Source organism: Haliotis rufescens, unplaced genomic scaffold, assembly GCF_023055435.1.
Source record: "Haliotis rufescens isolate VD_foot unplaced genomic scaffold, xgHalRufe1.0.p SCAF_3, whole genome shotgun sequence".
Taxonomy (NCBI): domain Eukaryota; kingdom Metazoa; phylum Mollusca; class Gastropoda; order Lepetellida; family Haliotidae; genus Haliotis; species Haliotis rufescens.
In genome coordinates, this window is record NW_025964001.1 from 3260603 (window position 1) to 3276091 (window position 15489).

General features: G+C 43.7%; 2 protein-coding genes across 2 annotated transcripts; both read left to right on the forward strand.

The window, feature by feature from the left end:
* The first annotated feature begins 6230 nt into the window (after positions 1-6230).
* On the forward strand, positions 6231-8405 carry LOC124131917 (rhodopsin-like). Its single transcript, XM_046495449.2, has one exon. The coding sequence runs from the start codon at positions 6501-6503 to the stop codon at positions 7593-7595; it is 1095 nt and encodes a 364-aa protein (XP_046351405.2). The 5' UTR covers positions 6231-6500; the 3' UTR covers positions 7596-8405.
* A 6032-nt stretch (positions 8406-14437) lies between these two features.
* Positions 14438-14998, forward strand: LOC125384315 (protein phosphatase 1 regulatory subunit 27-like). The gene has a single exon (XM_048403252.1). It carries the CDS (start codon positions 14438-14440, stop codon positions 14996-14998), a length of 561 nt encoding a protein of 186 aa, XP_048259209.1.
* Positions 14999-15489: the final 491 nt, after the last annotated feature.

Sequence of the window (15489 nt, forward strand, 5' to 3'; positions counted from 1 at the left end):
CCCAAGAAATATATGTACATATGTGTTTGGATGTATGCTCAGCAATCAAGATGCAAGAGGCCCCATTATTAGTATACAGAGTCTTGTCAGATATATTTTATTGAATATTTTAACACAAAAATTCATTGCACACATGATAGTATTTTATTATGTGGTTGGTTTCATGTCAAAGAAAAGGTTGTTTCTGGTATATCATGTATATGAGTAGATTTGTGTTCATAATAATTGTACATAACCCACACAAGGCATTGTCAGTTCGCGGTGAACATGTTTCATAACCAATTGTACAAATGATGCTGTTTAGACTTTGCTGTTAGAGTAGGAACGTTTTGTTGGTACATTGTTGAATGCATGTCCATTGAGATATTGTGTTAGTCTGAAAGAGACAGCAGTGTATTGTGAACATGTTGTCTTGGCTAATAATCTAAGACGAAATCATAGGCAGCAACTGACATTCCAATACCTCCTTTGTGAGGGTCTTCAGTCAGCATGTCACAGTTCAATCACACCATCCCAGGGTACCAGAGAATCTAGGACAACATCCAGCCTACCATTATGCATGCAGAACAGTACAAATCCAGCCTTCACAAACATGCATGCAGGAAAGACTGACAATCCTGCCTACAATCTTCATGCATGCAGAACAATACATTCATTGACCACGCATTCAGAACTGCATTGATCGAACAGTCGTTGCATCCAGGACAGTTAATTCATTGATCATGCATTCAGAACAGTACTATCCATTCTATCCATGCACGCATGCAGCACAAATACCACAATCATGTCTACCATCAACTTGCATGCAGCACACGTATTACAATCCAGCCTATCTTCATGCATGCAGCACATACACCACAATCTTGTAGTCATCTTTATGAATGCAATGCATAATCAACCCTGTTACCAACTACCTGCAGAACATTATAGATCAATGTAGCCTGCCACCGAAATGCATGCAGAACATTTGTCATCACACGTGCACTTAATGCATGCATTTCATATGCAGAAATACTAAAATGCCCCATCTTGTTCATTATGATAAAAGCTCCCAGCGTTGTCTTTGACCTCTTTTATGACCGTTGTTTTCTGACACGACAATACATTCAAATATGTTGAGGTTGATATTTCCGAATTGTATAGGCTTTCCATCACGTGTACCTGTTACAACACAAGGATGGATTACAATGAATCATAGACTTTCTAGACCACGTCTTTATGTAGATATTACAAAACCAATCACTGGTCGTTCAGACGCGGTGACCACATTATAGAAACACAAACGACTGATCCATTTCCATAATCATAAGAAATCTCAGCGGAGTCCATTGTAGGCGAGCGCCATCTCTAGCAGTACAGCCTGGGGACTAGTAGCAGGATAGTGGATAGTAGTTGCAGGATAGGCTCTGGACGCCCCAAATCCGGGTTCGATTCCACCTAATGCCTGACGCCCATTCGCCGTGTACCAAATTTGGCTGACATATTGCTTACAACTCCGAAAACCATACTTCCTTGGTATTATCACGTAACCAGCATGCTGACATTACTAAAACAATCAAAACGTGATCAAAGAGTTCGCGGGAGTCTGTGCCAAACAGTGATCGTTGTAGAATAGTGGCCATGAATGCACGAGACACAATCGGACTCTGTGCATTGATCATGCCTTCTCACATTAGTGCACATCGCAGCATGAGGATATGTGGCACTAAGAGATGTTGGACCAAACGACTCGGACCTTTCAGCGACGGACGTTGTTCGTGAACACATGATCACTCGACGTTTCTCCACATAGCATGACGAGTATCATCAAACGTATTATTCAACCTTGCCATTTTTCTCCATTAGCCACTGAAAATATACTACATTTTTATTTGATTTCATGTATTTATATCAGTGTTTGTATGAGTGTTTGAATCTTAAACCTTTTATCTTGGGTTTATTTTTCGTCAAGAGATTTATACGCAATTGGTCATTATTGTGACAGGCTATTTGGGCGATGTGGATTTGACTTCATGCAATGAATGTATGAGAATCTATCTATCAATATACCCACTCTCGCTTCTCCCTGTAAAGTCCACCCCTGACACTGCCATATTGAGCATCTGTACATATGTATACTTATGGTTTTGTGGCCTTACACGTTACACCACCGGTCGCAGCGAAGCTGAAAACCCAGTCTAAAGGTTACAAGTTGTACTATCGTTATGACAGTTTCAAATTGTTAATGAATGCATGATTATATTTTGATGTTAGTTTCATACTACTCAAATAGAATCCAACGATTTTTTCTAATACTATTAATTTAGTAATTTGAAATATTCGGTGTGCTTTAACTGGCATGACAGATTAACTATGGTAATATAAACAGTCGTGTTCTTTCACTTATTTTGAGAAGTATACCTCACGAGAGTTTCAAATTATGTTAATGCATTATACCAATTATAGTCGAATGTTTGCTCATGATGTCAATCACTGGATCTTCTTGTCCAGACTCGATTATTTACAGACCGCCGCCATATAGCTGTAATACTGCTGAGTGCAGCGTAAACAAACAAACACAAGCAACGTTTTAGGACTCCCTAATCGAAATATTTAAATATATTTGCTATGTGACATTGTTTTTACCTAGAATCGTGTCATTACAGTATTCAAAATTTACCATTTCCTCAATCTTTTAGAAAACGGTTCCTTCCTGTTCGTGTCGGTGATGACGGTTTTGCTGTGACTGGTGGTGATCTCTCCTCTGTGTTCACCCCATGCCTCCCTCCCCCTTTCTCCACGCCCTCTGTCTCACACGTGTCTTACCTAGTTTACCAGACATGCAGTACTGTGTATTTGTATATATGAGACGACTGGTTACCGTTGGGTTGTTCCTGTTGCTACGAATGTGTTTGACAATTAAACTATTTGAGATATCGCCGTCGTCTGTTATTTCTCAAGTGGACCCTCCTTGGTTTAGTGGTAGAGCGTCCGCCCGGAGAGCGGAAGGTCCGGGTTCGATCCCCTGCCGCATCATACCAAAAGACGTTAAAATGTGGTACTTGTTGTTGCCCTGCCTAGCCCTCGGCATTAAGGGGCTAAAACAAGGACTAGTCGACTCGGAGTCGGTATGCTGTGTCTGAGCGGGATATTCGTGTTAAACTGCGGCATGGTATCTCAGTGATAATCGGCATTAGTCCGGACTAATACAAGCAGCCACACACATACGTGCATGCAGGTCGCTTTTTAAGTGCAATAATCTTGTACGCGATGCACCTCGCCTATTTCTGAAGTGGAACCTTTTCCTTCAATATTGCGTCCTGTTTTCCAGATTGCCCGTAAAGATCCGGGTTAAAACTGGTCTTCAGCAAACCCATGCTTGTCTCCCCTTGTGAAGATCCGGGTTAGAACTGGTCTTCAGGAACCCATGCTTGACTCCCCTTGTGAAGATCCGGGTTAGAACTGGTCTGGTTGGATTGTCTGCTCCAGACTCGATTATTTACAGACCGCCGTCATAGAGCTGGAATATTAGGGTGCGGCGCTAAACAACAAACAAAAATGTGCCGATACCGAGAAAGGCACCTCACTCATAGAAGTGACGTCTAACGTTTTAGGGTCCTCAAATTGAAACATGAAGATTTAAGTCAGTTCATATTTGTATTCCCCGTGTGTGTTATGTATGGTAAACTACCCTCTTCGCACCGATCTGTTAACGAGCAGCAACAACAAAGACCCCCGTTTTACGTATTCAGTTGGGATTCTCCTATATTCTTAAACCTGATCCGACAGTCGATGTGGTTTCTTATGACCGTAAGACGCCTCCCGAACCCGTGAGTCACTGCTTGCTATGAATCACGTCGATCCACGTCCCCTCCCCTAACACCTAAAACAGAGTACTCGTTGTATCACGCCGCAGTCGCCGATGTTGGTTTGCTGTTTTACGCCGCACTCAGCAACATTACAGCTATATGACGGCGGTCTGTAAATAATCGACTCTGGACCAGACAATCCAGTGATTGATATCATGAGCATCGATCCACGCAATTGGGATAGATGACATGCTTCAACCAAGTCAGCGAGCCTGACCACCCGATCCCGTTAGTCGCCTCTTACGACAAGCATAGTCGCCTTTTACGGCAAGAATGGGTTGCTGAAGACCAAATCTACCTCGAATCACGGGTCAGTCGCCGATGTTCGTCCCAAGCTTCATCAACACTGCGACCGAGACGTTGAGGGCGTGATCAGTGACACGCAATCAGCAAAGTCAAAACAGCCACCCAATCCTCATTAGAGTCCTCGTCTCGCCCTGAATCCCAACGTGGATAATACATACGGTGAACAAATTTAGTAGAAGCGTTGATATGGATCAGTGTCAATTTAGATTGTTCTGCAATGGCCCGATCATATTTCTAAATAGGTATCTATGTACCTTCAATACCCACATGGGAGCACGGAGGGCCCAGTTGTCTTAGGCGCTGCGATTCGCTTTGCAGAGTCCTTTATGTGTTCGAATCCCGGTTCGCCCCAACTTTGTTTCTAGGTCTGTCAGCACCATACCCGTGCTCGTCTCCCACCTCAAGACCGCCTCCGTGGTCTAGTGGTAGAGCGTCCGCCCGGAGAGCGTGAAGATCCGGGGTTCGATCCCCGACCGCGTCATACCAAAAGACATTAAAAGGTGGTACTTGTTGTTATCCTGTCTGGCGCTCGGCATTAAGGGGCTAAAACAAGGACTGGTCGGCTCGGTGTCAGTATACTGTGTCTGAGTGGGGTATTCATGTTAAACTGCGGCATGGTATCTCAGTGAGCTAGCACTATAAATTGGCATCAGCCCGGACTAGTACAAGCAGCCACACACACACACACGTACATGCACGTCGCTATACAAGTGCAATAATCTTGGACGCGACGTTAAACCCCATTTCATCTCACCTCACCTCACCTCCCACCTCAAGCTGGCACGCCGTGATATAACTGAATACTGTTCAAAGCGGCGTTAAAACCAACTTACTCAATTCCAATAAACACAGAGACCTGGCGGTGCTTGTTTTCAAGTTCCCATCCTCGCAAAATGTTTTCACAAGAACAATTAAGCATTGTCTTATTTTCAGCTGAAATGTGTACCTGACCCTATTTTATCAAGTTTATGGAGAACGATCGATGCGCTCTTCAAGGCTAAGGCGCAGGTAAGAAATTGACGCCAGTCTAATTATTGACTCATTGAAGATATATACTACTCAAAAGAAGTGGAAGAACATCCGATTTTTCACATGACCATAGTTAATCTGCCATAGCCATATATGAAACTGGGTGTTCTTTAATTTCTTTTGAGTAGTATATGTCGTGCTAAATATATATGTTTCCAGTAGAGGGGGAATGTCCGAGTAACTCTCCATTCCTTAAAAATAATGGAGCAGAGGCCCCGCAGGAATGGGGGGGGGGGGGGGGGGGGGGGGGTATGAGGATATTCCCCTACTTAAAACACATCTTTACTCTTTCACTTTGACAAAACATTCTGAAGAGCCACAAAACATGCAGTGTAAAGATCAGCTCGTGACGGAGCACGTGCAGAGAACACAATCAACTCGCCATTCCCTAAAAATAATGGAGCGCTCAAACAATAGAATGACGTCACAGATGTGTTTTAACCATGGTTGAGGACCCGTGAGGATCCGGGCTCGAACAGGTCTTCAGCAACCCATGCTTGCCGTAGAGGGCGACCATGCTTGTCGTTAGAGGCGACTAACGGGATCGGGTGGTCAGGCCCGCTGAATGGGTTGATGCATGTCAATGTATCCCAATTGCGTGGATCGATGATCATGATGTCAATCACGGGATTGTCTGGTCCAGACTCGATTATTTACAGACCGCCGTCACATAGCTGTAATATTGCTGAGTGCGGCGTTAAACAACAAATAAACAGAAGAAAGCCCCTCAAACACTTTTTGAGTTCCTCTTCTGTTAGCATTTGGTCGGAGTGAAAACAGTTCTTTGTTCCGCTCTACTGTTTGTCCATTAGTAAACATAACCGACTAAGTCTTTAGCGTGTCGTTCGTGCAGACCGTTCATATAAACGTATGTAGATAGAGTGTGTACGACACTATCAATATAGGCTAGGGTGTAGTGCTGTATTAACTAACGTCGTACTCTGAATACCGGGATTATCAAGTCACGACATCATGCGCTGCTATCAATGCGAGGGAAAGGAACCGGGGGAAATGTTTGTGTAGTTGTCAGGGGTGAAATATGGACAGGAATGTGAAGCCGTATAGATCTGGACACTGAAAGTCAATCATTGGCATGGAGGTTTGACACACAATTGTGATATCCAGGTACAGCATGGCGCGCCATTGTCTGACAGCTTTTGAATACGGCGTAATTTTAATGGAGGTTTCAGGGCAATTAACCTGGAATATCGCGCACCGGTAACTCACACAGCTCAACGGTGATACGGGGTTCTGATTGTCTGATTGACCAGAGTCGCTCTTACCCAGGGAACAGGGCAGATCTTTGGGTGAGGGATCATGACGAACGTAGCTTCCCAGGTGTGGCTTGGCGCCTCGCTGGTGCTCATCGCAGTTGTAACACTAGTTGTCAACATAATAGTCTTAGTTGTGTGGATCAAATCTCCGAAACTCCGAGATCCCAAGTACTATTTCTGGATTAACCTTGTTGTGGTGGATCTGATCGGAGTGTGTATGTGGACGTCGTTGTCCGTCACGGCCGTTGTCGGTGATGCTTGGATCCTACCAGACGTCGTCTGTAACGTCCATGCGTACTTCTCCACCTTCTGCAACACAATAAACCTCCACACACTCACCATCCTAGCCTTAGAGAGGTTTCTCAAGTTCTTCAAACCCTCCAAACATGAAGACATATGTATCGGTTTTTTCCTAACCCTTCTCATTTGCGGAGTGTGGTTCTTTGACGGTGTCGTCTGCGTGTTCACGGCCGTTCATTGGGCGCAGGTGAGATACTACCCAGACCAGTACCAGTGCATCCCGGAGCACCAGCTCAGCACCTCGCACATGAACTTCATGTTCATTCTGTCCTATGGAATTCCTCTTGTTGTAATGATCGGCTGTTACTCCGCCTGTTTTATAAAGGTGTTCCACATGCGGAGTCGTGTGCAACCAACGGGAGCTCTGGTGTTGGAGACAAACAAGAGCGCCAAGGGAGACTCGTACTCGGAGAGGATGAAGCGATACAGCGAAAAGTTTCAGAACGCAGGGATGAAGAACAAGAAACCCAAGTTGGAGAAGACGTACGACTACACTAAAGATGGCTACGTCGTGACGTCGGATACCGAGGACGACGTACAACAGAGAGATACCAAAACGAAGTTCAAGAAAAAGGAGTACTCGTTGGCTAAAGAAGACTATATGCTGCTCAAGGTCTACGTCATCACTTCTTGTGCTTACGTAGGCACATGGATACCTTACGTCATCAGCAGCTATGTGTGGACGTACTCCCGGTTCAGCCCTCTGCCGGCTGGTGTGATTACCTCCCTTGTGTGGCTGTGTCATTGTGGAGCAGGCATCAAGCCACTTGTATATGGGCTGTGTTTTGGGAAGTTCAGGGAACGCCTCCTGGCTGTGCTGAGAAGGCAGGAGCCATGAACAGACAGATATACGCGTTTGGGGCACTGATAATCAAACATACCTTTGACGGAATGCATTTATAAAACGTTTGGTCACTGAGTCTGGTGACGCGTATGTTCCTTTACTTAAGTAATGGTTCCGTGGTTTTACACTGTCGCCATGTTTTATTTGCCTACAGCTGTTATGACCGGGGGTTTGTAGACGCCCTGCTTTACGACTCCGTGTGTAATGTTTGTTTGTTTGTTTGTTTGTTTGTACAGTAAACCGATCCACATTTAAAAACGGCTCCCACGACCCGCACAGGGACACGGTCAAATATACTCATTACAATGATGTTTGTTTGTTTGTTGTTTAACTCCGCACTCAGCAATATTCCAGCTATGTGATGGCGGTCTGTAAATAATCGAGTCTGGACCAGACAATACGGTGATTGAAATCATGAGTATCGATCCACGCATTTGGGATACGATGACATGCATCAACCAAGTCAGCGAGCCTGACCACGCGATCTCAGTACGTAATGTAGAAGAATAGCACGATTTTCCCTTTCCCTAATCGGTTGCTTAGAGAACTTACTATGTCAGTCATGTCTTTTAAGAAAACATAGGATTACATATTTTTTCTAGTTTAAACCTTATTAAAGTATTTTAAGATTTCAGTAGAACATATACAGTATCATATGCAGCCTTACATTTTACGTTCACATTTTAGGTATGGTATACATTTGTAACTTAATTTTGTTTTGCGGGTTTTCACATTTACTACCTGATTTTTCTGATCGACTTCCTTCAGAATTATGTTTGAATAAATGTACGACGAGCATCCTTTAAAAAAGGATACATTTACTGTTTTACAATAACTGTTGATGAGCATCCATTACTTGATATTAATCCACGTGATGTCTATTTGATGGACATATTATAAAGCCACGTGAAATCTCTCTGATGGACGTATTTTAAAGCAACGTGGTGTTTCTTTGATGAACATATTTTAAAGCAAAGGTGGTGTTTCTTTGATTGACATATTATAAAGCCACGTGATGTCTGTTTGATGGACATATTATAAAGCCACGAGATGTCTCTTTGATGGACGTTTTAAAGCAACGTCGTGTCTCTTTGATGAGCAACGTAACGTTTAACGGCACGTAATGCCCAGGCTGTGAAAGATCGGGGGTTCGATCCCCGGCCGCGTCATGCCCAAACACGTTGAATATGGTACTTGTTGTTACACTGCCTGAAGCTCGGCATTAAAGGGAGAAAACAAGGACTGGTCTGCTCGGAGTCAGTATACTGTGTCTTAGTGCAGTGTCCATGTTAAACTGCGGCATGGTGTCTCACTGGGCTGGCACTATAAAACCGACATTAGTCCAGACTAGAGCAACCACGGACTCCTACACACAGCGATATAAGCCCAGTAATCTTGAACACGAAGTTACACCCCATTTCACCTCACCTCGTTTAAGCCATGTGAGGGGCGGTCGGGTAGCCTAGTGGTTAAAGCGTTCGCTCTTTACGCCGAAGACCCGGGTTCGATTCCCGACATGGGTACAATGTGTGAAGCCCATTTCTGGTGTCCCCCGCCGTGATATTGCTGGAATATTGCTAAAAGCGGCGTAAAACAATACTCACTCACTCACTAAGCCATGTGACGTATCTCTACAGGACATTTATTAAACTAACCCGATAATCTTTGTTTCATTGGCATCAACTGACACAATGTTGGTTGGATTTAAATATTAATTATGTTTCATAATTAATTTCATTATTTTGTAAGCCTTATTTTGCGGCTGAATATATGTTATTCCATGAAGCGAGTGAGTATGGTTTCAACCCGATTTTAGCAAACATTCAGCAATATCACGGCGAGGGCACCAGAAATAGGCTTCACACATTATACCCATGTGAGGAATCGAACCCGGGTCTTCGGCGTAAAGAGCGAACGCTTTAACCACTAGGCTACCCGACCGCCCCTTATGGCAGGTTTGGGTCATTTATTACAAGACAGGTACAGTAAATGTATGTGTGATGAACACGGAAAGAGAGATACTTTATAGTGAGTGAGTTTGGTTTTACGCCGCTTTTAGCAATATTCCAGCAATATCACGGCGGGGGAATGCCAGAAATAGGGTTCACACGTTGTACCCATGTGGACAATCAAACCCGGGTCTTCGGCATGACGGGGGCGGGTGGGTGGCCTAGTGGTTAAAGCGTTGGCTCGTCACGCCGAAGACCCGGGTTCGATTCGGTGTCCCCCGCCGTGATGTTGCTAGAGTGAGTGAGTGAGTGAGTTGGGTTTAACGCCGCTTTTAAAGGTATTCCAGTTATATCGCGGCGTGTCAGCTTAATGTGGGAGGAAAGCCCGAAGTGATGCAGGTCTCAGACGTTTACCACTTCGGTGAAACCCACGAGCACGGGTATGGTGCTGACAAACCTAGAAACATAATCGGGGCGAACTGGGATTCGAACCCACAATCATAGGTTTCTGGCGTGCCCAAGGGACGCAACTCTGCACAGCGAATCGCGGCGCCTTAAACGACTGGGCCACCCGTGCCCCCGATATTGCTAGAACATTACTAAAAGCGGCGTAAAACCATACTCACTCACTCACTTCTGCGTGACGAGCGAACGCTTTAACCACTTGGCTACCCCACTGCCCCGACATGATATATAATTATGACATTCTGGTATAATATCTTGTGTATGTCCATGCGTATTACATGGTTCGTGAGCAACCGACGTCAAGGACATTTGAGTCAGGTGGTTATGACTCAAGTTGACGTTTATTCCCATTCAGAAGGGTTATTTAAATTGACTTAAACACCACGTGACCTACCGTAAGTGTATTAAGACACCATCTGACGTCATGCGTGCCACTCACGGTGACAGACTCCCCCCGCCGCACCTCCCCTCCCCCTATTGTAACTGCTTGCATGATATACGACAGTCAGACATTAAACACTGTTTGTGTAAAGCATATCAAATTATATGTACCCTTATTTATAGCTTTATGGTCATTTCAAAATGCTGCTGCCAGTGAATCGGATAAAATGACATAGAATTATACATTTCGGCGACCATAATCGCCGGGTGTTTATCCATCATCACAACATATATTTAATATGTGACATGTACAAATTGTAGGCTCACCACGCCTCCTTATAACTGGTGTTTTGTTTCAGATGTAAATACATGTTTAGTTTTATATGTCCGGGAATTCTGGGATAAAACGGGGCCCTAGTGCCTAAATCTACGGAAGTCTTTTAGGGTCATTTTGTTTTTTTGTTTTTCTTCAGTTAGTATCTTGAAATTTCAAGATGTTATGTTCTGAACATGTGCATTTTCACCCACCAAGACAGTTTCATTATATAACGTTGTTTCATATAGTTTTGAAAAATAAGCCCACGTTCTTGCAATTACCGAAATACTAACAGGCTCCGAATAAAGTTGTACTTTCCTCACCCTTCACCAATATAATGTGACGTTTGCTTGGGTTTTCCCCTTGCAATATCTCTTACACATATTTTTACGGGTTTTTAAATCGCATTTTGTGTAGTATACTTGGAAAGCTGTAATAAACCCCAATTATTTGGATAGAATGAAAAATCCCGACAACAAGATGCAAAACAGATCCAAATTCAAAACAGAGCAATAGATCCAAGGGAAATAACTCTGTTGATACTTGTCTCTGATTTGGTTGTTCAGCATTAGTTTAGTGGTAAACTGCTCTACCAATCAACCCGTCTTCTCGTCGCCACCAACCACAGAAAAAATGATTAAACAACTATCCAGTTACAATCATAATGCATGAAATAATAACTGCTTCTTTGCTGTCTTATATTCCAGTAACTTCATAAAATTAAATTTATCGCCCTGAACAACTCCGACGACTGCTATAATTACTGATATATTACAAGCGATCGATGACCTTTTACGTGCTCTGTGATATATTTACTGTGATCAAGAGCTGTTATATGTGATGCCGATATATGATCGACGATGTGTTATATGTAATAAAAAATATGCGAATTTTCCCAATAAAAACATTATCCAATAATAATAATAATAATAATAATAAACCACGTTTCTTATGATATTATGGCATCCGTGTATACACACCCGGAAGCACACTGCTGTATCAAAATATTATCTCAGATGCAACATAGAGGACCTTCGCCGGTTTTCTATAAATATAAATAAGGAATAATGCGGTAATATTGAAACATGTCCTGTTTGTCTAGACAGAAGGAGGAAGTCTTTGCGCACGCATGAACAACAGTGTACTTGTCACCGTGATGTAAGGAGTCACATTCTCCTTGAAAGTTGCTATACACATATACACACATGCTTCAGTCCGGTTTACACACAAACACATTAAACTCACATTTGACACCATCACCGGGAGAATCTGGGTGAGAACAGATCCCCTGCAATTTATGCTAGTTGTTTTGTATTTGTTTGTTTTTCAACGTCGCACTCAGCAACATTCTTACTATATGACGGCGGTCTGTAAATAATCGAGTCTGGACCAGACAATCCAGTGATTGACATCATGAGCATCGATCCACGCAATTGGGATCGATGACATGCATGAACCAAGTCAGCGAGCCTGACCACCCAATCCCGTTGGTCGCCTCTTACGACAAGCATAGTCGCCTTTTACGGCAAGCATGGGTTGCTGAAGACCTCCACGGGTTCGTTCTTGTCAAAAGAAGCAGGCAGATGGATCGGGTGGTCCGGTTTGGTGACATGGGTGTTTGCGGCCTCATGCGCCTATACCAGAACTAAAAAGAAATCTTTATTAATTATGTGTAGAAAAGTATGACATACATATTGTTTGATCCTATATGTGTGCACCTAAAAAAATGCAAATGTACTTAAATGTCGGCCAGTCAGACTGATACAATGAGACTGTTACGTGATCACATCTACAAGATCCATAAAAATCAATGTGACAGTGGCAGCCAAGTTATGAGTGTACCGTACATCTCCTAGTCACGGAGCTCTGCAGGCAGCTGCACGGGAAATTGGTAGGAATGCAACAGCAGCAGCAGCAGTAGAAGCACTAGTAATAGTAATAGCAGTAGTGGTAGCAGTAGTAGTGGTAGTAGTAGTAGAAGCAGCAGCAGCAGCAGTAGTAGTAGCAATAGTAGTAGTAACAGCCGCAGCAGTATAGTAGCAGTAGTAATAGTAGTAGAAGTAGTTGCAGCTGCAGTAGTAGTAGTTGCAGCAGCAGTAGTAGCAGCAGCCGCAGCAGCAGTAGTAGCAATAGTAGTTGTAGTAGAAGTAGTAGCACCAGCAGCTGCAGTAGTAGTAGTTGCAGCAGCAGTATTAGCAGCAGCAGTAGTAGTACTAGCAGTAGTAGCAGCAACAGTGGTAGTAGCAATAGTAGTAGTAGCAGTAGTAGTAGTAACAGCAGCAGCAACAGCAGTTATAGTAGCAGTAGTAGTAGTAGTAACAGCAGCAGCAACAGCAGTATTAGTACAAGTAGTAGTAGTAGTAGTAGTAGTAGTAGTAACAGCGGCAGCAGCGACATTAGTGGTTGTCAACATAACTGTAGGTATTTCTTTCTGTGTGGATATGGAATTGTATGTAGTATAATGTACATTCCTACCCATATAGACATGTAATATCAAATATGATCGGCTGTGCACTTATAATGCATATTACATTGCGACTGGTGTGTCCGGCTTCCTCGGCCCTTCACCCCGTGGGAACGTCGGGTTGGAATGGGTCCAGAGTATTCTATGGCTCGCCGTCAAAGACGATTACATGTATCGGCCAGGCTCGGTGACCTGGTTGATTGGTGTCAGAGTAACCCGAGAAATATTAGCTCGTTATATCAATAATTGGTTTGTCTGGTCCAGGCTCGAATATTTATCAAGATGGAATGTTGACGAGTGCGGCGTTAAACAACATCCAACAGACTTTGTGAACACACCTTAATATAGTTAATAACCTCTATAAGTTAATATAGAGGACATTACATAGAGTAATCCTGGCTTAACTAGGGACTGTATTGGTGATCAGCCAAAAGGATCACATTGCCGTGCATGTAACTTATTGGTCGTGACACCTCAGTCAACAAGTTCATCGATGTAATACAACGAAAGGAAGTTGTAGCAAGTGGGTTTTGAGGAAGATTGATTTAAAGATATCACCTGGCTGTGTCATACAACTTTGTCACAGAAGTGTAGCTAGCAGACGACACCAGGAAATCGATATCGAGGCTGTCAGATTGCCGCGCCTGGAAAAGGTACGGACAAACTTGTAGAGAGCTGAGATGCATTTGTGTTGTCCGCAGAGAAAGCTGGTATAGCCATTACACCCATAAGAAGAGAGAGTGTTTACAACTCGCCAGTGGCGTCAGTGCGGCTTTAAAGTGGGACCGTATACATCCACTACAGCCGTGACGGATGGCCCAAACTACACTAGGTAGTTCGCACAGTCGACATTCCTTTCTCCGAGGTGAGAGGCTATCGTCTGCTACCTTCACGAGCAGACGACACGAGAGCACCACCGGAAACGTCGAGGGATAGGGAAGTTTGTGTGTTCTGTGTTAGAAGGATGTGCCTGTTTGCCACTTTGCTGCTCGAGATCAAGTATGCATGACATCTGTTTTACGCTATCCTAGAATACCTAGACCTAATTGTTTCATCCAAAGAAGCCGGACTTAATTGATAGTGTTTCGAGGGACTCATAAGCAGCGGTATGGTTTCCCGAGGCGTGCTGTCAAACTGCTACAGGTAGGAAACGACGTTGCTGATGGTGCTAGGCTAATACACAACCACGCTATGGATGGTTAGATATTTATGTCATATTAACAACGCATGGTCCCCAATCCATGTCCAGGATTATCTATTAATGACAAGTTCCAAAAGGAAGATATCTTTTCCCCCGGACTCTGTCCTGACAGCTATTATCCAGGATGGTGATATTGCCGAACTGACACGGATACTGCAGGCATCGTCGCCCTGCGTGGACGTCAACACCGGCAGCCACACCGGACTGACTGCCCTCCACCACGGTGTCCTCAGCAACAACCTGGATGCTGTGAAACTTCTTCTCACACACGGAGCTCGCGTTAATACTCAGGATATTCATGGGTTTACTCCGCTCCATACGGCCTCTGCTTGTGGATTTCTTCAAGTGGCCAGTATGTTGCTTCTATACGGAGCAGACGTGTTTGCTCTCACTCGACAATCAGAACTGCCCATAGATCTCGCCAAGGATATAGGTGTCGTCCGGTTGATATCAGAGGAGATGACACGTCAAATACACGCCGAGTTGTTTGTGCCGTCTATTGTAATAGCAAAATTCTGGGAGTTGTGTGTCCTTTGCCAAAAGATTATCATTTTGCTATTGACGCTGTGTTCTCAGAAGCTGAAAGAAGTTTGGCATCGTTACAGACGAAAACAGGATTGATGAAGGTGGAGTCTAGATATATATTGATGCCCATCAGTGATTCTGATAACTGTGAGGTATGCATGTGTTTACTTGTGTTTGATTGAAGGGTGTAGCACAATATTTAAATCTATTATATATGTACACTAGTTCAACTTTGTTAGTATATGCCCGAGTAACTAGAACATGAGTCAGACTCGGTTAAAATAAACTTTAATATTCAAGTTGCTGTATTTACCTAGCGTGTCCTATCCTACACCCGAACGCTCACCCAGTGTATTCGCCGATAGCTTCTACAACGGTTAACCATTGAAGCTTTTATTGGGCCCGGTTGTCGTCAGTGCGTGTGATATGATATAACTGTGAATAAGGCCTCGTCGATCCATCTGGTATTCAGTGATTCCCTCCCACTGTACAATCTATCGATCTTCAATAAAAACGCAAAGTGCAGAATGTGCAAAAACTCAACCCCATTTTGTTTTTTACCGATGTTCACGGTTTGTGTGTACATA